Consider the following 21,067-nt stretch of genomic DNA (forward strand, 5'->3'; position numbering starts at 1 on the left):
ATAGTTCGAAGATGGTCACAGCTCTGACCTAGCAACTTTACAAGTCAAAATATTTCGTAATTTTTACATGATTTTTTACAAAAAAATGAAAGGCCTCAGAATCAAGTTTAAATGGTGGTTTTATAGTAATTACGATATAAGGAGTTGATTAAAGGTAAAAACTTGAGATTTAAAATTTTGAATTTTCAAAATATCAAAGGGGGGACCCTTACCATTAACGTGGAGCCATGGCTATGATGATCGAAAATTAATAAAATTTTCTAAATGCAAAAATTTTAAATGCAATATGAATTTAGAGACCGAATCATGATTAAAATGGCATTCCGAATGAAAATCGGGTCAGTTTTCTTCGAGTTATGACAGTTGGAAGTTTGTCAACTCTATGACATATTAACTTTACCACAACCGTACCGGTACCGATTTAGTTCCGGTACTAAAAATGAAACGGTTAGTTCCGGTTAAGGGGCTCCGACACCGGCTACAATGTTATTCCCTGATATAAATAAACTGCAAAGTTATAGTATCAAACCAATTTATTATTTATATAAATGGGTATAAGAAGTTGTTAATATTTGAATAGAAAACCTGTCGGAAGAGATGCTTGTCTCGTCAAAAGTAAATCAAAAGGCTACTTAAAATTTTAAGTATCATATGTCTGAACTCAAGACTATAAAAGTAAGCTCATGTGGCTGTTTATCTGCTTACTTATGCATAACCCTGTAAGCATTTAAGCCGAATTGAGACGAGAGCAGCTGCTACTGCTGAGAAGATGCCCAATTTCATTAAATTTCAGCAACCTGTTGTCTGAGAAGGCACCTAAAGCGACGCAGCCAAAAGATTTCAATTTATTTGAGCCGCAGGGTAAAACGAATTCCTTAACTGCAGCTGGCATGGTAAGAGCAACAAAATTTGGTATTGTGTGGTTTTTTAACCTGAGCAGAAGGGACTAATTGAAGAATTTGTATGCACATTAAAGCGACGTCTAGAGCAATTTATAAGGTTAAAAGAAGGACGACTAGACATAATTCATGCTCTTCTTTTGACTTTCATGTAAAATAATTGCGTTTTAGTATATAATATATAACATAAAAGTCGATTAAGTCGTGCCATTAGCTGACCTTAGTGCATAAGCGGAATCAGTCACTTTATCTTAAGATTCTAAGTCGCCGTTTCCCTACTTCCCTATTTTCCTCAACTCTCTCTTTCCTTGATTGGACTTTTGAAGCTCGCACTTCCGTCTAAACACCGTGGAAATGCGTTGGGCTTCACAAACTGTTGTCTGTCCTTTCGAGGGCCGGCAACGTGTCGTATACTTAACGTATAACTTTGACGTTATTAAATGCAGGCGGGGCATAAGACTCTAAGAGAGTGTAACGCATGCGCATTAAATCTAAAACATCGCCTGCCATATAAGATTTCTCTCTTAATGGCACTCTTTAAAAATTTGAAATTGTAATCAGTTGATTTTAATAGAACAACAAGCGTAAGGCCAACTTTGCGGGCAAGTGCCACATTTTCATACGTGAGCAGGCACACTTAAACTCAAAGGTGCAATTAAGATGCTTAGATAACTGTGCGATTCGAGGCTGCCTCTGAGACTGGGAATAAAAACACTGAACATGTGCTTTTCTTTTTACAAAATAAATTCCTATTGAAACAAAGACTTTTGTGAACCCAGAGCAGCATCAGTCAAACTTCAAGCTGTCCCTGAGATTAAACACGGTTAAAAAAAGTTTTAACTAACTAGAAACAAATTTATATGAATTTTAATGCCATGAGTTTATAGCTAAAACTATATAATACATATAATTGGCTACGTAAAGGTATCTGCAACATTATTTATATTAATTGGCTAATTCAAGCGTTGCACGAAATAGCTATAAATATAGTCCCAGACTTAGGTAGAGAGGCAATCAAAGTGTTGATCCAACCCGAAATTACGTATAAATCGCATAATGAGCAAAATTAATGTCAACGAACGCCAAGGAATAACCTGAAAAGCCAAGGAAAAGGCAAGTCACAACTAAGTCCGATAATAAAATGAGCCTTGTCGTCAAATATAACTCATACGCAGCGTTTAACAGGGGTCGCCATCAAAATGTAATGTAATTAGATAGCAAAAGATTGTGACTTCTGAGAATGTTTGTTGCCTTGTTGCTATGTCAGGGTGAATTTAATTTGTTTGGCCTGCAATTCATTTGCCGAGTCGTTGACTTTAATGCACACATCTAAGACATTGTTTGTACATTGTTGACTTGTTGCCAATTTTTGCTCAACTTGACTTAGGTATTGGCTCGCTTTTGCAGTCGAGTTCATTGACTTTGCTGGCTTCAAAAATTCCACAAAAGCATTATTTCAACATACAAAAATTTTATTGGATTTTTAAACCCAAAACACAGGTTATTTTAAGACACACATTAATATAAACATTTAACAGACTGTCTGCTGCTTTCAGCTTCACATATGCTGTCTTTGCCATCAAGATAGGAGCTGCCCATTTGTCAAAAAGTAAAGTTTGCGAAAGTGCAGTAAATGTACATTTCATGTTATGCTAACAGGATGTGTGTTTTTTCTGTCGCCCATAAAGCAAATGTCGTCATCTCAAACACCAAAAAAGAAAATATGTTAAGAGTGATACATAAAATTTTCCTGTTGTTATGTGTGCACTTTCAGATAAAAATACAAAAAAAAAATATATATATAACGCTGAACTATTGAACGGCTTCGGGTTAAACATTTCTCATTTGACTAAGCACTCAGAAAGCAAGACGAGCTCATTTTCTATAAATGGTGAATATATATTTTAAAGTGCTTTTCATTAAGATTTCCATTTCACCTGTAATCTACAATTACATTTAATAATAACATTTAATATCAGGTAATATAACAAAAGTGCATAGGCCTTAAGTATGACGAGCTTTGTGTAAAATATTTCTCATTTAACTAATCAGTCTGAAAGTATGCCGAGGTTTTTCTTAATATACGGTAAATATATATTTAAAATTGGTTCCTATTAAAATTCCTTTTTCATCTGTAATCTACAATCTTTTAGGCTTAATCAAGCTGATAAGTGGAAACTAATGGTCAACACTTAGAATAATAATAATGTAACAAAAGTAATAATGTAAAAGTAAAAAGTTCCAGCAGGCAAAAACACAAAACCTACTTCCAAGGGTCCTGAAAAATCAAAAAGTACACAAATGGTAATGTTTAAGTCAGAATGTCGTTTATTTCTCAAGATTTCACTTATTTAGAACACCGGCAAGAGGAAGAATAAAAAGAAGGAGGCCATATTGCCAGCTTGCAGAGTCGCTTCTTAGCTTAACTTGTGTGGCAACTCTTAACTACAGTGGCAACGTTGGGGTGCTATGTCAAGGCTGCCATTTTCGTTGCAATAGAAATAACATTTAATATTAACATAAATTTTAATTTACTAATACTTTACAAATGACAATTTGTTCGATATGTTGATGAAGCAGGCACCAGTTCCTAATGCACCGATCTGCCTGAGTAGTTGGTTGAGCTTGTAGTCATCGACTGCAGCTCCGTCGTACGCTTCTGCACATCCATTTTCATCTTGGTTGGCCAAATCAGTCCCAGCCAAGCCTTGCGATTGACCTCATCAAGCACAACAAAGTAGATGAACAGAACAAATCCCTGCATTGTGGCCGTGAGGCAGAAGAGATAGGAGAATGCGACGCCTGCCTGCATGAAGGCAAAAATGCCAAAGATCCAGGAGAGACCCAGCAGGAAGAAGAGTAAAATTGAGAGGCGAATCTGCTTGCTGACCAACTTGCGCTCGGCTCGATGAATGCTCTGACTGAGAGAATGGGAAATGCTGTAGAAAACATAGACGAAGATGACGAGGTTGGCAACCGTTATAAGCGTAACTGGTAGTACGACCCCGAAAGTGAGTCCATAGCCAGAGGGATAACAAATGCCCGTGTCTGTATCAAGTTGGAACTTAGATGGCAGATACGATTGCGGATCGATGCAGGCCACCAGCAAAGTGGGAAATAGAGGCAACAACCAAGCTACTAAAGCTGCTTTCAGTATATAGTGCTTTGGTCTCTCAATGCCAATCACAGTTACATAGCGCTGGAACTGCAGAAAGGCGATGATAAGCATCCAGCAGAATAGTACCAGTATAGAGTACTGAAGTAAAGCTCCTAGTACTACACAGGGAGTGATATAACCCTGCGTAACCAGTTGCTCCGAAATGTCGTCCGTGTTGATGAAGACAAAGAGCACCATTTGCAGGGTCATTGCCAGGCAGAGATGCATCAGAACCTTGGTGGAGGCCTGACTGCGAAAACTCTTGAACACAGCCGCCGTCAGAAAGATGCCAAACACCCCAAAGAGGGACAAGGAACAGCCCACAATGGATATGATATCGAGAACTCGCTCTTTGATTGGACTAACCAGCACCTCATTGCCCAGGTCATCGGTGCGATAGCTTCCGCCCACCAGAAATGAGAACTGCGTCAGATGCCGCGTTTGACAGACTATAATTGGATCCCGTAGCATATCCGCTGCATCACTGGTCGTTATTCCATCACTCAGCCAGGTCTGATAGTTCCAATAGCCACAGCCACTGCCTGATATTCTCGCCCTCTCATCCGGCTGTCGATGATTTTCATTGCGAAGCAGAATGGGAAGTGCTTGGGGCAAAGTCACAGCTGGCAGGAGCAGCAATAATTGATTGTTAGCCCAGAAACAGGAATAAATCATCGATTTACTCACCTTCAAGTCCGGGAATTGATATGGATAGTACTTTACTGCGTGGTCGTCGACTACGCTGCTGTGAAGTCTCCACAAAGAGCCCATCATGGCCATAGATCTTGAGAATGAGGTAGGAGGCGCCTTTGTTCTTTAACTGTCGCCACAACTGATCTGGCAAGTAAGTCGCTACCTCTAGATCCCACTCCCGTCTTAACTTATCCACGCTCTCGCTGGAGTAAAGAAACCGATACCAGAAGCCACTGTCGGAATGCTTTCGGTCTGGAGCTGGCACGGAGTAAATAGCCAAGCCAGTAATGTTTTCACATGAGGGATTCACATAGAATACACTCAGATTGCTGCTTATCAAAGCTCGCACGCCAATATTCGCATAGTTGACAATTTCCACACCGGCTTCAGCTGATTCACCAAATATACTTGCCGCTTGAATAGCCGATTTGCCACAGCTCTCTCTGGGCACGAATTGTTGAGATAGTGCATCCATATAGTCCTCAAATTTATTGAGTAGGGAGTTGGTCGCATTGAGTTCTGCTGATAAACGTAGAACTTTTTCATCACTGGACATGATCTCGCGACAAATGCAGACCAGATCAACACTTAAAGCTCCATCTTTGGGCTGCTCCATGAGTTCACTGAACACCTGGCCAGTCAAATGGATATCAGCTGGAAGAACTGTCCTATCATGCTGTTGAAACATGTTTCTCATAAGAGCCGTCGTACTGCGACGTCCCTGAGTATTGTTGGTAAGTCGCTTGCCCTCCAAGATGTCATCATGTAGACTATTTAGATCAACACTGATTGAATGCTGTCGGAAGCGTCGCATACAAACCACTCGCGACCATTGATCAATGGGCTCCCACTGGGCACGCATATCCTTCACCTGACACTTGCGGGTCACGGGAAGACCGTTCCGACGCAGACAGACATCGTGTAGAGTGGCTGACTCGCCAATCCTGGCCCGTTTCCATTTGTTTTTGTGCGGCGTCTGGTCGTGATTGCGCACAATATAATCATGCTGGAATTCTTCTGGCTTACAGTGCATTGAATTGCAGTAGACCAGACCAGCTGTGTCTGATCTGAATCGCTTGTCGAGACAACGCTCTGGTTTACTTCTGTTTCCTTGTAGCCGGCAGAGCAGTTGTTGCTTTGGACAGTCGTCCAGTTCCTCGTCGCTTTCACTGCTCTCGGTGCTTCCGATTGTGATTGTCAAGGTCATGGCCAATGCCAACAGCGTCGCGGCAAACACAAAATTCATTGTCCAAGTGTGACTCAGGTACCGATAAATGCACAACTGTCTGGTAGTTACAGTCACCAATAAACGAGCTTCTACCGCGTCCGACTCTCTGTGAATATCACGCAAAACTGTCAAACAATTGTAACTCAGAGTCATTCAGTCGGTTGTGGATCGTTTTCGTTTTGTTGTTATCTCTTGCCGGCCCGATCGCTTATCGCATTCGAACGTTAATACTTTCGAACATTACTAATTCAATTCCACAAATTTCGCGGTTTCTGGTATTATCTTTGCCCCTGATAACGTTTGGTGCGAACTTCAAACGAGTTCGAATCGATTGTTTGATTTGTCATTAGCACAAAACTGCAAATTTCAACAAAAGAGGAAACTACACGTTTGTAATTGCTCCCCACCGAGGGGGGTATTTACACAAAAGCTTTATTAAATAATCAATTCACACATGACAAGTTCAGTTATATATATTGTAATATTACATTCATTATATTTAAATGTTAAATCGTCGTTGTTTTATGTTAAGATATAATTTTTTACAAAATCACAAAATTAGATTTTAGCATTTTGTGCGACAAGAAAATCCACTGTTCAATGCCTTTGGCTAATCCTTGTAGGTAGCAGGAGCATTCTCTCAATAATCTTTATAGCAGCGTCTCATGGCACGTATTTCTCAAGGACATAAAAGCTGTGCGCAGAGTTTTCTATATGCGGAACTTGTTAAGTTGTTGACACGTTTTCAATTATCAGTCAAAAGCTTTTGACTAGACGCCCACGAGTTTGACGATTCTATGCTTTATTTGTACAAACTCTTATTTATATACATTATTGTCGGTATGAATTTGATTGAGTTGCAGTCAGAACAATTCACGTTCCCACTCACATATGGTTATGTACACATGTCCTTGCTTTCAATCAAAAGTGTCACACTTATTGCTCGGCATTTTCACTTTTCTTTATTGCTGACATAGAGAAAATTTATCCATGTGTCAGACGTGCAAAAGCGAAGCGAATTATCCAATTCTGTGGCTTCACTCGCTTCAAATGTCTTCAAAGCATAGGCATGTCCATGAATCTTAATATTTTTAATATACACGGATAAGGCCATACACTGATAAAAAAAAAACTGTTTTACAATCAAGATTTTGGTCTCAGAACTAAGAATTTTGGTCTAAAAAATGCGTGAAGAACATAAAACTCTTAGATTAAGAAAACACATATTGTTTTTGACAACATTTTAAACAAGATCAAGTTCCTATTCTTATAATAATGAATAAATAAAAATGATTTTTTAAATTTATATGTATTTTTATTTTTTTTAGACTTTTATATATTTTATTCTGTCTTGGTAATTTAATAAATGTTATTTTAATTTGGTACGAGTGAAATTCGAACCAGTTTCTCTAACCAGAGCATCAACATTTGTTTTTATATGAAATAGTACATATTTATACTTTCCTAATAATTTAAGATTTTTATACTTGTATTAAGAACTTTGATTTTTTAGATTAATATTCCAAGTAATAGTAAAAATGGTCTTAAAATGTTTTTATTTTAAAAACAAAATACTTAAGATGAATGTTCTTGATTATAGAAGTTGGTTATTTTTTTATTTAGTGTATATATATGAATAGGACCGGATTTCAAAAGCGTCTAATAAAGTGTTGAAATCGTATTTAATTAATGAAACCAAATGCCAATTAGTGACTTCAACAATCGGCTAAGATTTCTATATTGCAAAGCCACCAAGTCAATAAACTATGTCGAGCTCCTTTCATACCATTCCATTGACTATGACCCATAACCCATAACCATAACCCAGACCAGACAGTGGGAGCAACAAGTAACCGACAGTCCGGCAATCCGGCAATCCGACAGCCTGTTCATTTACGTTGCGCAAACAAGTTGATGTTACGCGGCCAAGGAAATCACTCAGCAAGCCTTCAACTGTTGCAAGTTCGAGGGAAAGGTCACGGGGATCGAGCGACCAGCGTAAGTAATAAATTTCCCAGAGCGCTTAACCACAACGTTGACTGAGTTACTGCATTGTTGCATTGCCGCTTGACAAGGTTAACAGCTCGGCTAGATGGCCGAGTAAATGTGATTAGGGTTGATTTTCAACAGAACTTGGGGCTACAAATAAGTAAGAGTGCCCCGTTTCGAGTGTCGGGTACTCAGTGCCAGCCAACAACAGGAACAACAACAACAGCAATAACAAAGTTCAACAAAACTCCAGTGTTGTAAAGCCTGAACACGGATCAAATTTAACTGTCACTGCCATTCAATGATCCGTATCGATATTTAAGCACTTTTAACGACTGTGACACACACACACACACACACATACACACACACACCATTTATATTTAAGCACACGCATTATATTTGCTCGATAAAAATTGGAAAAGTTACGCTGACTTTTAAGTACTTAAACGCCTCGTCAACCATAAGGACTTTATGGGAATGCGTTCAAAATGGGTTTGTCCCATTTGCTTTTATTGAATAAAAAAAAAGTAACACAGACAAACACCCACATACACAGCTACAGATACACAGACAAAGGCAAAATCACAGGTAGACGTATTCATTAAAATGGAACCTGTAGGGATCCATTGAACAAGTCAAAGGAAGATTCTACATTGAAATCTGTGCAGAGCAAAGTTATTGGGAATAATTATAAGAAATTCCAATTTTCTATATGTATGTATGTTTGTTCAATTTGTAAGCTTGAATTTATTCGCCTTTAGTATAAAAACGTTATTAAAGAAAGAAGTTGCTCGCCAGCTGGTGCATTAATTAAAAAGTTAAAGCTTAACCAAGGTAAATGACTTGGAAAGAATTACGGCAGGGAATTCGTATAAAAATGTTTTATTGACAGGCTGTAAGAGGAAAGGGAAACTCAGCAGCACCATTTAAATACCTTGAGAAGAGCAAAAAAAAAAACACACATTGACCTCCCGTTTGGATTCCTAAAAATAGCTTAAAGTTGATACTGCAAATAGAATTATGGTGAAGGCTTTGTTTGGCACCTGTCGTCCAAAAGGTCAACGGTTTAACTATTAACCAGAATAAACCTTGACTTTTAATGAGCTACGTACACGTGACCCGTAAGCCTAACTTAACTTAGGTAATACGGTATATATTAAACATTTATTATTTTATATATTTTATTCATGGAATAACATTGGAACGTTAACCGAAACTAACCGTTTCATTTCTAGTACTGGAACTAAAACCTTAACCGAATAAAAATTCTCAGTCAAGAACCGAATACCGAATCGTTCGTACCGGTATGGTTGTGGTAAAGTTGCTAGGTCAAAGAATTGTCCAACTTCCAACTGTCATAACTTAATCAAACTGATTAGGTTTTCAAACGGAATGTCATTTTAATCATGATTTGGCCTCTAAATTCATTCTGTATTCAATTTTTGTTCATTTAGAAAATTTTATTATTTTCGACCAAGATTCGATTTTGATGCTAAGGGTCCCCCCTTTGAAATTTTGAAAATTGAAAATTTTAAATCTCAAGTTTTCACTTTTAATCAACTCCTTATATCGTTATTAGTATAAAACAACACTTCAAACTTGATTCTGAGACCTTTCATTTTTTTGTAAAAAATCATGTGAAATTGAACAAAAATTTTGACTTGTAAAGTGGCTAAATCCACAGTCTGACCAACTTCAAACTGTCATAACTTGATCAAAACTGAACCGATTTTCAAGTGGAATACCATTTTGTTCTTGATTTGGGATTTTAAATTATTCTGCATTCAAATTTTATCAAATTCTTAAAAAAAAAATATTTTCCTTTAGATTCTACTAGATATTGATTTCGATGCTAAGGGTCCCCCCTTTGATATTTCGAAAATTCAAAATTTTAAATCTCAAGTTTTCACTTTTAATCAACTCCTTATATCGTTATTAGTATAAAACAACACTTTAAACTTGATTCTGAGACCTTTCATTTTTTTGTAAAAAATCATGTGAAATTGAACAAAAATTTTGACTTGTAAATTGGCTAAGTCCGCAGTCTGACCAATTTCATACTGTCATAACTTGATCAAAACTGAACCGATTTTCAAGCGGAATGTCATTTTGGTGTTGATTTGGCATTTTAAATCATTCTTCATTTAAATTTTATTAAATTCTTAAAAAAAAATATTATCGTCTATATTCTACCAAATATTGATTTCGATGCTAAGACCTGAGACCTTTCATATTTTGGTACGCACCGGACCGAAACCGTAATTTAGATTTGTTTCGGTTTGATTCGCTGTTTTTATTTATATATTTTTCTCGAGTCTTACGCTCGTGTCGTTGCGGTTTCTGCGGCAACACTTGCTTTTGTTTGTCTACGTGACGGATGGGTAGGCAAATTAAGTAATACAGCACGCACAGACACGGAAGATGGAAAGGATGGTGAGACAGAGACAGAGACACACTAACACACATCACACACACTGAAAGGACACACTGCTGCTGGGTAATTAAGCGCTGTGCTTAAGCCTGATGAGGTTTTCAACACAAGATAAATACATACGACAAAAAAAATAAGAGAAACAACTGCTGCATTCTGTTTCCCTTTCGCTCTCTCAGTCTCCCTTTCTCTGTCTCCCAGCTGTCTGCCAAAGTGGTGCTTCATAAGTGCTATAATTTCGAGAGAGCAAGAGCATATTACTTTTATTTGCTTAAGTGCGAGCATGATATTAATTTGATTACACTCGAGTCCTCAGGCGTTGGACTAGCGACCAAGTTGCCTACTTTTATGCGGCACTGTATGATGATTATGACCAAGTGAAACAGTTGGCTAGAATGTTGTCGTTGGCATTTTATGTAAATTTACGAACTTTGTTCTTTAATCAAACTTTGACGCAGTAGTATATAAATAATAAATATTAACTTTCTACTCAGACTTATTTCAATGTGTCAAAGAGCATTGCTCTAAAAGTTGAAGCTCAATTGAAATTCAAACAATGTTTAATTGGCAATAGCATGAAACAAATTTAATTAAGTCATATTTTTATCCTATACAAATCACATTTGTTCAATAGAATTGGACCCCTGAATTATTTATCTAGATTTATCACTATTTTTGAATTAATTATTATTATTTTTTATGCATCTAAATGCATTATTTAATTTCAAAAACTGTTTTTCATTTACAACTAAATAGATATTTTAAAATTCAAGCATATGATTTTCTCAGCTAAGCTTAAACTATCTGAGGTGTGCACAACAATACACATAGATTAATACACATGAAAAACTTTTTTACATTCAGTGCAAAACTTTAGCAATTTCAGATGGACAAGTTTGCAGCAAACTAAAACAGAATCCAAATACACAAGAGGGTCATCAACCAGTGGAAATCCTGAAAAGCAAAAAGGTGGTGCAATAGCTGCCCCGCAATTTGATTCAAGCTTTAAGTGTGCCAACACAAAATTGCCAAATAGTACATGATATACATACAACACATAGATAAACACAGCAGTGAGTCGCTATATATTCAGAATTTGCATATTTAATGTATTTATGTATAAGCCGAGAGACGAGAGTCGCTAAAAGCCAAGTGAGTGCTTTGAGCCGGTAAACAAATGCCGCATTAACGTGACTCTTGGGAACTATGTCAAATGAGCAGCATATATTCATATTTATATATCTATATATACTACATTAAGTGAAAGATACTCTCGCAATTCGCCAAACAATTGAAATGAAAACGTCAAGAGTTTGACTTAAAATTCACATTATGATGAATGATGTTTACCTGTGCACACCATTAATTATTCGCAGGTCGAAAGGTCAAAGGTAAATCTGCCTTTGTCAGCTATCCGATTGAGTCGTTGCAACTATTTTAATTAGCTTTTCAGTGTTGATTCACTGCTTATTTGGGTCTTCTTTGGTTTTTGTCTACCTTTTCGCAGTCAAATACGTCAGAGCCTTGGAGAGTAATGAGTTTTTGTCTGTGCAGGATTTCGTGTCGCTGTAACATAAAATCGATGATCCATTTGATTAACCCGATAACTTGAAGTTTATTGGAACGCGTCCTGGACGCGCCCAACAAATGGCAATCGCAACTTGACCGCACCCAGAGATGGTCGACTGTCCAACATGGCCAACATTTTGCGTCTGAGTCCTTGCACGTGAGTACTTGGATGAGTAGTAGTGTGCTCAGTCAATTGGAAAGCATTTCGCCCACTCCACATTCCAGCAAGAACTGGTCATGCATAAAATATGAGCGTGCTAAGGCCGCCTCAATTTTTTGCCATTCCATTCGCCACATCATGTTTAAGGCCCTCATCAGTTCTGGCAAATCCGTATCCCTATCAAATAAAATGCCTCTCTTCAATTGGCTTTAGTTCAAAAGCCCATTTAACTCATTACAGCACAGTCAGTCAGCCCATTTAAAGGAGTTTCCCTTGAAATGGATGCATAAAAAAAGCAGACAGCTTCAGCTTTACGATAATTATGATTTGCGCTTTGTGTATCATATGAAATATATATGAGTATTGCCTCGGTTATTTGCTGGGCGTCTGTGCAGACAGGACCCTCATCAATATGACACACACAAGAACGCGTCGAAGGATGCGAGAATACATCATCATGTATGCCAGGATGAGAGGTAGCTGTTAAATTAATTGCACAAATAATTTACATAGCAATTAAGTGCGTTTGATCGCTTTCATAACACTTTCCACAATTCATTGCATACTTACGAGCAGACGAGCAGCTGACGAGACGAGTAGTTGGCATGTTTAACGAAACACAATCTAGATGATGGCAAATTCTAATTACGACGTAATACACTCGCTTAAATCAATTCCAATGCAGCGCTTTAATTAAGTGTCATGGCTGACGCCATCGTTGCGCATCATTTCCGTTTCCCGTTACCCGTTACCCGCTTTCCGCTTTCCGTTTTCCTTATTTTCCTTGCCTTTTTTTTCCAACTGATTTTCAACTGCGTCAAGGATTCACACCTCCAGCAGAAACTGCGTCTGTAGCAGTTAATGAGTTGCGGAGAAAGACTAGAATAATGGATCGATGAACGGACAAATAGACTGACAGACAGGCGGACAGACGGACAGACAGACAGACAGACAGACAGACAGACAGACAGACAGACAGACAAAGTGCCTGCCACAATACCCACGTATTCATTTGCGGTAACAAGGGGAAACAATTGAAGAGATTGCTTACAATTCAGACAAATGCCATTAGGTAATTGTATTTTGTAATGTGCGATATCAATAAATGCAATTTAAATGCCAAAATCCGATTACTTGAATTTCAGCACATATTTCATATGAAAACTAAAATTACAATTTTATTTGCATCATATAAAATCGTTAAGAGCATCATCATTAGCACAAAACTAACTATTGATTGCATATAAATGGATATTAAACTTAAAATTGATTCACATTAAGTTTAATAAGCTTTTATAGAAATCAATAACAATAGCATAGACAATAAATATCAAATTTCATCATTAATTTCCATAGAACAACTTAGTATGTCTATATGTTGCCATATTTAGTCTACTTTAAAGTAAATACACCCATAATATTTGAAATAAAAACTTCGAAATGAATAAATACGAGTATCTATTATTATTATTGGGCATATGAATATAATTATGAGCAAACTATAGCCAAAAATGGCAAAAAAAAAAAAAATAATAACAATCTTAATATGGTTAAGTTGTCAAACACACTTCTCGACTAACAATTTAGTCGATGAGTGAATAGTGAATAATGTGCAGCGAATTCAGCTCTAGATATAGATGTCGAATCAAATCTCTTTGTTTGTTGGACAATATAAAGAGGCAGCGATTAAAAATCAATATAAAAATACATATGTTTGTTCATCGATTGATCGCTATTGTAGCTCTACAAAGGGAGTGTTAACCTGTAGACACACGTCTTTTGAAATATGAAAAGAAATCAAAAATTATGTAAATTAAATGTTGAAAATTAATACCTACATGGGCGTGTTAAAGGCACAGAGCCACAAAAATGATATATGCAGAGACATTAAGTGCTATTTGCATAATTATAATGCCGTCGCCTCGATGTCTAAGCTCACTGAAAGATCATAGTTGCGAGTATTTCCAAAATAGATCTGCAGATAATACAAATCTGTCTCAAATCTGAACACGTTAGCTGTGAAATTTTCAGTGATTGTCATTGTGTTTTTATGCGGGCTTTGTTTTGAGACCTGGGAATTAGCTACGCGCATTGATCCATTAAATTCAATTGATAAAGTCAAAGTTATAAAAACCAAAACAAAAACAATGGCAAAACAAGATCAAGCTGAAATGGAAGCTAGCTAAATGAAATATAAAAAGCAACATTAAAAACTGATCTTGAGAGGAATATTTGCATAAATCACGTGACGCGTTGGCAGCCCAAAAAAAAAAAGAATTAACTTTTAAAAATAAAGCGACAGCAACTATCTGAACAACTTTGATGCGAACATGGAGCTGGCGAAGTAGATAAAGTTGGAGATGAAGATGAAGATGGAGATGGTTGTTGTCTGGCACTGGCCAGTTTAGAAATTTATGTAAATGCATTTGCCGCTGCTCGGAGCCCCTGAACTTGAAACGCGTTGGCATCCGGAGCGAATGTTTCAGTCACCTAACGGCGTTTGAGCCAACTAGTCTGCGGCTGGGAGAACGTCTGCCGATTGTCGAGTGTCGGGAGTTGAGATTTGAGTGTTGAGCGTTGAGTGTCGAGTGCTCCAGAATTTTGTGAATCATAACAAACGGCATTGAGTGAGTCATGTATAGGACGTGCTTCTGTGTAAGTTGTATAACAGTTTGGCAGCAATTTGTCATTGTATGGACTGTCATTTGTCTTTTAGCTGATATCTGTGCTGAGCGTCGTCTCTGCCGCCAATCTGAGCTACTTACACCGCCAGACACAGGCACAGGGACAGGCATATTATTATAATGCGCCCAGTGCTAACACTATGGCGGCATTGCGTCGCATCGTATTGGGACATCTGCAGCGCTTTCAGGAGGCGGATAGACAGAACGCCAGAACGCTGATGATGCAGGGAAAAGCGGAAGTGCAGCGACAACCTTATTGGCAGCCAGTGATTGCCGCTTCGCTGAATAGCTTGGACTATGCTGTGCCACCCAATACACCCACGCCAAAGAACTATGCAATGAATTTCTTGCCGGAGGGCAGGGATGTGGTACCCGGAACCTCATACATACCGCTGCGGCTGCTGTTGATACGCTGACTCGGAGACGTCAACCGGCAGCGGCTGCGACGTCGGCAGCAGCAGCGGCGTCGGCATCGTCTGTTATTCAAATGAGGCTTCAGTTTGCGGAATGCCGTTCTCGGTTCTGAGCAGCGGCAACCAGTAAATGAGTTTAATTTGCTCGAATCCTACTGCTGGTTATATAATATAATTTAATGATATTTTAATTCTTCATTATACAGTAAAGTCTTAGCTTAACAGTCGGTATTCTAATTTAAGTCGAAACTAATTTGTGCCCCACAAATACAAATGTACGAAAATACACGTAAAATAATCATGAGTTACGGCCTTTTTAGTTTTCAGCCTCGAAGCAACGGAATGAGAAATAATAATAAAAAGGCGAAGCCACGCACCACGCGTAATGTTCACAGACTATTCAAAAATACAGAAACACATTCACCAAAAATTAACTTTGTCATATCATTTACATAATTTAGAAGCTATAAATTAAAAGGCACGGACAACGATACGACAACCGGACAAGCGGCAAAACAAGCCCGGCACAGAATTGCAGTAAATTGCCATATAAGGTCGTGCTTGGCAACATACGCAAAGACCAGCAGCATTAATTTATCATTAAGTGCTTTACCTAAATGGAATTTTCTATTTTTATTCAGTTTTATGCTAGACTTTCTTTTATTTCCAAACGAACTCAAGATGTAAGCAATTGATTTTACTTCCAAGAGCTTAAAACTTCTTTCTCCCGAGAAAACTGGGCTTAATTAATTACTTTCAGATGGGAATTGCGTAAATTTTATTTTAAAAATTACTGGTTAAACAAAATTTTTCTTACATATTCTTATCACAGTGATTTCTAAACTTCAAACCGGTTCAAACGCTTGTGTCTTTGCTTAATAAGTAAATAACGTTGAAGCTATAACTAAATCGCAAACTGGTTTGTGTCCACGCTTTAGCATACAGTGACTCATGAACTGTGCGCTTGGATTTGTGTCTTTGCTAAGTTTCCAGGCTCACAGTGCAAGCAGTTTGAATGCAGCAGAAAGCAGTGCGCTGCTTGCAAATTTAAAATTTAAAAACGAAAAAATCCCAAAAAAAATTAATAAACTCTATGAAAATTAAAAATTCGAAATTAGACAGAATTAAGTAAACATTTTACTAAAGGTTTATTCCGAATACCTCTTTTGGGAAATTTACTTAACTTTTTTAGGTAAAAAAAATCATATCAGAACGAAGTTTTTAATGGAGTGGCAACATTCGGCTTAAGGGGATTAGTTCACTTTGGGGATTAGTTCAATAGATCCTTAGTCCGAACGATTCGGTACAACTCTATTATGACTGAGTTCTTCTTGAGAAATTAGTTGAAGATGTGGTCATCGACTTTAATTCCGTTGAACGCCTCGGCACGTCCATCCTCATCTGATTGGGACAGAAGAGTTTTAGCCAAGCGTGTCTGTTAGCCGTATTTAATAGTACAAAATAGACAAAGAGCACAAATCCCTGAAGTGTAGCCGTGAGGCAGAAGAGATATGAAAATATTATGCCAAGGTGCAGATAACTGCAAAGACCAAAAATCCAGCTAAGTCCCAATAAGAAGAAGAGCAACACTGAGAGACGCAGCTGTTGAACAATTAACTGGCGCCGGGGATTCAAAGCCTGATAAATGCTATACACAATGCAGATCATCATAAAGCAATTGACAATAGTTATCAGAGCGATGGGCAATACAACACCAAAGGCCAAGCCATAGCCCGAGGGATAGCACATGGCTGTGTGGGAATTCAGCTGATACTCCGTTGGCTTGTACGATTTATCGTCCAGCAGCACGACCAACAATGTGGGCAGTAGTGGAAGAGTCCAGGCTACAATCGCTGATATGAGAATATAATGTTGTGGGCGGGCCACGCCTATTACCGTGACATAGCGCTGGAACTGCAGAAAGGCTATGATGAGCATCCAGCTGAAGATGACCAGGACTGAGTATTGTAGAGCTGCTCCCGAAATCAAACAGCGATTCCAGTCCTGTTCCAGTGAAATTTGCGCCGTCCAATCGTCAACACTGAGAACTCCAAACAATGACAATTGCAGGGAGAGTGCTAGGCATAGATGTAGTAGCACCTTCGTAGAGGCTTGATCCCGCCACTTCTTGACCAGTGCCGCAGTTAAAAAGATTCCCAGCAGGCCAAAGAGCGAAAGACCACAGCCCACAAGTGTGAGCATGTCCAGCAGCTGCTCATGTGACTGAAGCTGGACATCATCCTGTTGCTCCTGTTGCCAGTAACTGCCGCCAATTAAAAAGGAGAATTGCGTCAGATGTTGGGCTTGACAGAGCACAGTGGTGTCCCACTCATTGCTGTCGTTGCAAGTCGTGATGCCGTTGTCCAACCACGTCTCATAGTTCCAGTAGCCACAGCCACCAACTGCGTCCAACTGCTCTGGCTTACGTAGCACAAAAGGCAACGCACCGGGTAATTCACCTGCTAAAAGAACGCATAAATCGTACACTCAGAAAAAAAATCAAGATTTCCGTACTTAAACAGGCCATTTACAATTACAATCGATCTCAAAAGCTGTCTAAGTTCGGAATTTCTTAAGTTGAGAACAAAAATCTTATTTCAAGTTCCGTTTTCGCAAGTACGTAAATCTTAAAATGAGATTTTTCGGGGATACGTTAAGTACGTTTTGGGTTTAATTCAAGTCTGAAAAAATTTACATACTACTTTAAGTACAGAAAAATCTGGAACTAAACCCAAAACGTACCTGTTTCTAGTACAAAACATTGTCATAGTTAATTAATTTTAATCTTAAACATACACTAGTATGTCCACTAAAATTAAGCAATATACCAAAATTAAATACCATTAAATTATTGTGTATTTTCTTGTTTAGCGACCTTTTGAAATAGGTGCTGATTTTAGCAGCGATCCAAGCTTAACGTCATATTTGCGTCGCTAGAACCAGTTGAGAATTCTAAAGTTCGACAATGAAAAAGAAATATCCCAAAACGTACTTGTTTTTAATACGAAACGTTCTTATTTTTAACTTTCTTTAAATTTTAATAAAAAACTATTTTAAGTACAAAAAAATCTTAGACTCGTTTAGTACAAATAACTCAGTTGTTTCTGGAGGCAACTTTACGAGACTCACGGATTAGATATTAGCCATGGTCTTATATATACTGACTAAGTTTGGATAAAATCGAACTACTATTTCTTATAGCTGCCATAGGAATGTGATGTCAGAATTCTAAATTTAAGATCGATTCATACTTAATTCAAGATTTTTAGTACACAGAAATCTTAAAATTTTAAGCAAGAAACGGTATAAATTCAAGTACGGTCGTAGCTAACTTTAGGATGGCATATTTTTTTGAGTGTATCGAAAGAACAACAGAGATTCAACTGCTTCAACTCACCCTCAAATCCGGGAATTGTTATGGATAACACTTTACCACCTGGTCGTCGAATGCGCTGCTCTGAAGTCTCCACAAACAGCGCATCGTGGGCATAGATCTTGAAGACCAAATAGGAGGCGCCTCTGTTTCGCAACTGGCGCCACAGCTGCTCTGGCAGATATGTGGCAGTCTCCAGATCCGACTCACTCCTTAACCTATGCACACTCTCGTTGGCATATAGAAAGCGATACCAGAAGTCGCCACCCGCAGATCTTCGGTCCTTAGATGTCGCTGAGTAAATGGCCATTCCAGTAATGTTATCACACGTGGGATTCACATAGAATACGCTCAGATTGCTGCTTATCAGAGCTTGTACGCCAATATTCGCATAGTTGACAATTTGCACAGCAACATTAGCTGATTCAATACCTTCATGGAGAATCGTCTTGCCACAGCTCTCCCTGGGCACGAATTGTTGCGGCAGTGCATCCATATAATCCTCAAATTTGTTGAGCAGTGTGTTGGTCGCATTAAGCTCTGCTGATAAGAGCAGCACATGCTTATCACTGGACATTAGCTGGCTACAAATGTTGACCAAATCCGCACTCAATGCTGCATCATTCACCCGCTGATCCACGAGCAAAACAATTATTTGCGCCGTAGTGTAGACATCAACGGGAGCCAGCTGGCCAAGAGCCTGACTCAATAAGTCTGTGACCTTGGTCAAGATGACCGGTTTGTGCACTTCCCCGAGCATCTCTTCGCGCAGCTGGTTGAGCCCTCTGCTCAGCTTGCTCCCCGCTCGACAAGTCACATTGACGAGCTGCCTCCAGGTGGCAGTTGCATTGTTGGCTTCGCATAATCTCCGCACTGGCATTCCATTGTTGTCCAAGCACATGTCCCGCATTGTCGCCAACTCTCCTATTTTCGTACGTCTAAAGTGATTCACATGCAACTTGATAAAGCGACTTCCATTCGCAGCTTCCATTTCGTAGCCATGTTGAAAATCCTCTGCCTCACAATATGCATTGGGATTCATGACATTCACCAACTCCAGCTGCACGTATTGTGTAATTGTTATGGGTTTCAATGTGGTATGATTCCTTGGCTGCCATTGCAGTTGAGGGAATAGTTGGACACTTCTCCAAGTCGTGTTGGCCAACTCAGCGAGCCTTACAAGGGCCAACACTTCCAGTCCTGGCCAGCAATTGAATATAAGCAAAAACTGCCAATGCATTGCTTCCACTTCTGTCAGAATCTGTTTAAATCTGATGATTGTTTATACTTTGACTCATTGTTGAGTCCGTTAATCTGTTTAACCGTTGATCCGTCACGTTGTTGCCCCTTCAAGATCCACGCTCGACTGTTGGTGCGATATTAAAAATGAACTATCTGGCGAATTAATAGCAATAAATTCACGAACTTGGCAAAGATGCGCTTATCCGAGTTACGTAATTACTCGGCATCTCATTCATAAATAAATATAAATTCATATAAAAAACTAATTATATGCAAGTTTTTCTCAATTGCTTCAGCTCTCTGTGTAGACTGCTCTACGAGTATCTTAAACTCAAGTGCAAGATCAATCGGTAGCTGTTCTGTGTCAAGACAATTAACTCTGGTCCAGCTAAGCTTTGCTTGCCTTTCCCCTACCTCCCCCCTCTGCTCTGCTGCGAGTAAGTATTTATCTGTCGATTAACAACAACAACATTTTATATTCTCGTAATGAGCAACGCGTCCCTTGTTTGAAGTTGTCGACAACCTATTGATATTTTCGAAAGCCTCTTGAGATAAGCAAGATTTGCTGCCTGTCAGGGCAGATCATTCCGATTCCGATTTTGTTTTGTTTTCTGTTGAAAGATTGGCGGTCAAGTGATTTGGTTCATAAAAATTACTTCTCGATGAACAGGTGCGGAATAGGTAAAATCATCCAAATTTATATTTGAGCTATGTGATAATTTATGATAATCATCAGGGCTGGAAATACTGATTAAATATTTTAGTCAGCACCTGTTATTTTAGATATAAATAAATTTTTAAATACTGGAGTTTTTCAAGCAAAAAATAATTATTTAGTTGAGGGTTCAAGTCTACAGTAAATTACTTTAAAGCTGCTTCAATTCTGTCTCAACTTATTTTTGGATTAATTGTACTTTTAGTTGAAATTATTCAGTTGACATTTAAAATGCTTGAAAATTCAAGCTTTTAATAAATTATTACTGGTACTGGTTTATGTTTCAGCACCAGCAAATATTTATTTATTTATTTCCCTACCAGTAGAATTTTAATTGACATATTTTCCAATCATTAAAAATTTACTTGCAATTTTTCTTACCAGCAAATTTTTAATTGCGATATTTATATCCACTTTTTTGTTATTCGTGATATTATACTTCAGCATATTATTACTTGAAATTGTGTACTCCAGCAAATATTTAATTGGGATTTTTTATTTCCAGCATATT

General features: G+C 38.2%; 3 protein-coding genes across 4 annotated transcripts; 1 reads left to right on the plus strand and 2 right to left on the minus strand.

The window, feature by feature from the left end:
• Positions 1-3,405: 3,405 nt before the first annotated feature.
• Positions 3,406-6,097, minus strand: LOC117791980 (adhesion G-protein coupled receptor G7-like). Its single transcript, XM_034631926.1, has 2 exons — positions 4,744-6,097; positions 3,406-4,679 (listed from the first exon to the last, which is right to left on the minus strand). The coding sequence occupies exons 1-2, from the start codon at positions 5,993-5,995 to the stop codon at positions 3,490-3,492; spliced, it is 2,442 nt and encodes an 813-aa protein (XP_034487817.1). The 5' UTR covers positions 5,996-6,097; the 3' UTR covers positions 3,406-3,489.
• Positions 6,098-14,578: 8,481 nt separating this feature from the next.
• On the plus strand, positions 14,579-15,530 carry LOC117791439. The gene is made up of 2 exons (XM_034631193.1): positions 14,579-14,784; positions 14,846-15,530. Exons 1-2 carry the CDS (start codon positions 14,764-14,766, stop codon positions 15,227-15,229), a joined length of 405 nt encoding a protein of 134 aa, XP_034487084.1. The 5' UTR covers positions 14,579-14,763; the 3' UTR covers positions 15,230-15,530.
• An 820-nt stretch (positions 15,531-16,350) lies between these two features.
• LOC117790915 (adhesion G-protein coupled receptor G2-like) lies at positions 16,351-19,822 on the minus strand. 2 transcript variants are annotated; one of them, XM_034630527.1, is made up of 2 exons: positions 18,624-19,822; positions 16,351-17,685 (listed from the first exon to the last, which is right to left on the minus strand). In XM_034630527.1, exons 1-2 carry the CDS (start codon positions 19,639-19,641, stop codon positions 16,541-16,543), a joined length of 2,163 nt encoding a protein of 720 aa, XP_034486418.1. In that variant the 5' UTR covers positions 19,642-19,822; the 3' UTR covers positions 16,351-16,540. The 2 variants fall into 2 exon arrangements, with proteins under 2 accessions (XP_034486418.1, XP_034486417.1); XM_034630526.1 differs by having other exon boundaries at positions 16,351-17,688.
• Between the last annotated feature and the right edge of the window lie 1,245 nt (positions 19,823-21,067).

Source organism: Drosophila innubila (genome assembly GCF_004354385.1).
Source record: "Drosophila innubila isolate TH190305 chromosome 3R unlocalized genomic scaffold, UK_Dinn_1.0 2_E_3R, whole genome shotgun sequence".
In the NCBI taxonomy this organism is placed as follows: Eukaryota; Metazoa; Arthropoda; class Insecta; order Diptera; family Drosophilidae; genus Drosophila; species Drosophila innubila.

Excerpts from the sequence above, each read along its gene's own strand:
- LOC117791980 (XM_034631926.1), bottom strand. The coding sequence starts at position 5,995 with ATGAATTTTGTGTTTGCCGCGACGCTGTTGGCATTGGCCATGACCTTG. Across the intron at positions 4,680-4,743 it reads ATCAATTCCCGGACTTGAAG|CTGTGACTTTGCCCCAAGCA; the intron begins GTGAGTAAATCG and ends TGCTCCTGCCAG.
- LOC117791439 (XM_034631193.1), top strand. The coding sequence starts at position 14,764 with ATGTATAGGACGTGCTTCTGT. Across the intron at positions 14,785-14,845 it reads TGTATAGGACGTGCTTCTGT|CTGATATCTGTGCTGAGCGT; the intron begins GTAAGTTGTATA and ends TTTGTCTTTTAG.
- LOC117790915 (XM_034630526.1), bottom strand. The coding sequence starts at position 19,641 with ATGAATCCCAATGCATATTGTGAGGCAGAGGATTTTCAACATGGCTAC. Across the intron at positions 17,689-18,623 it reads AACAATTCCCGGATTTGAGG|CAGGTGAATTACCCGGTGCG; the intron begins GTGAGTTGAAGC and ends GCGTTCTTTTAG.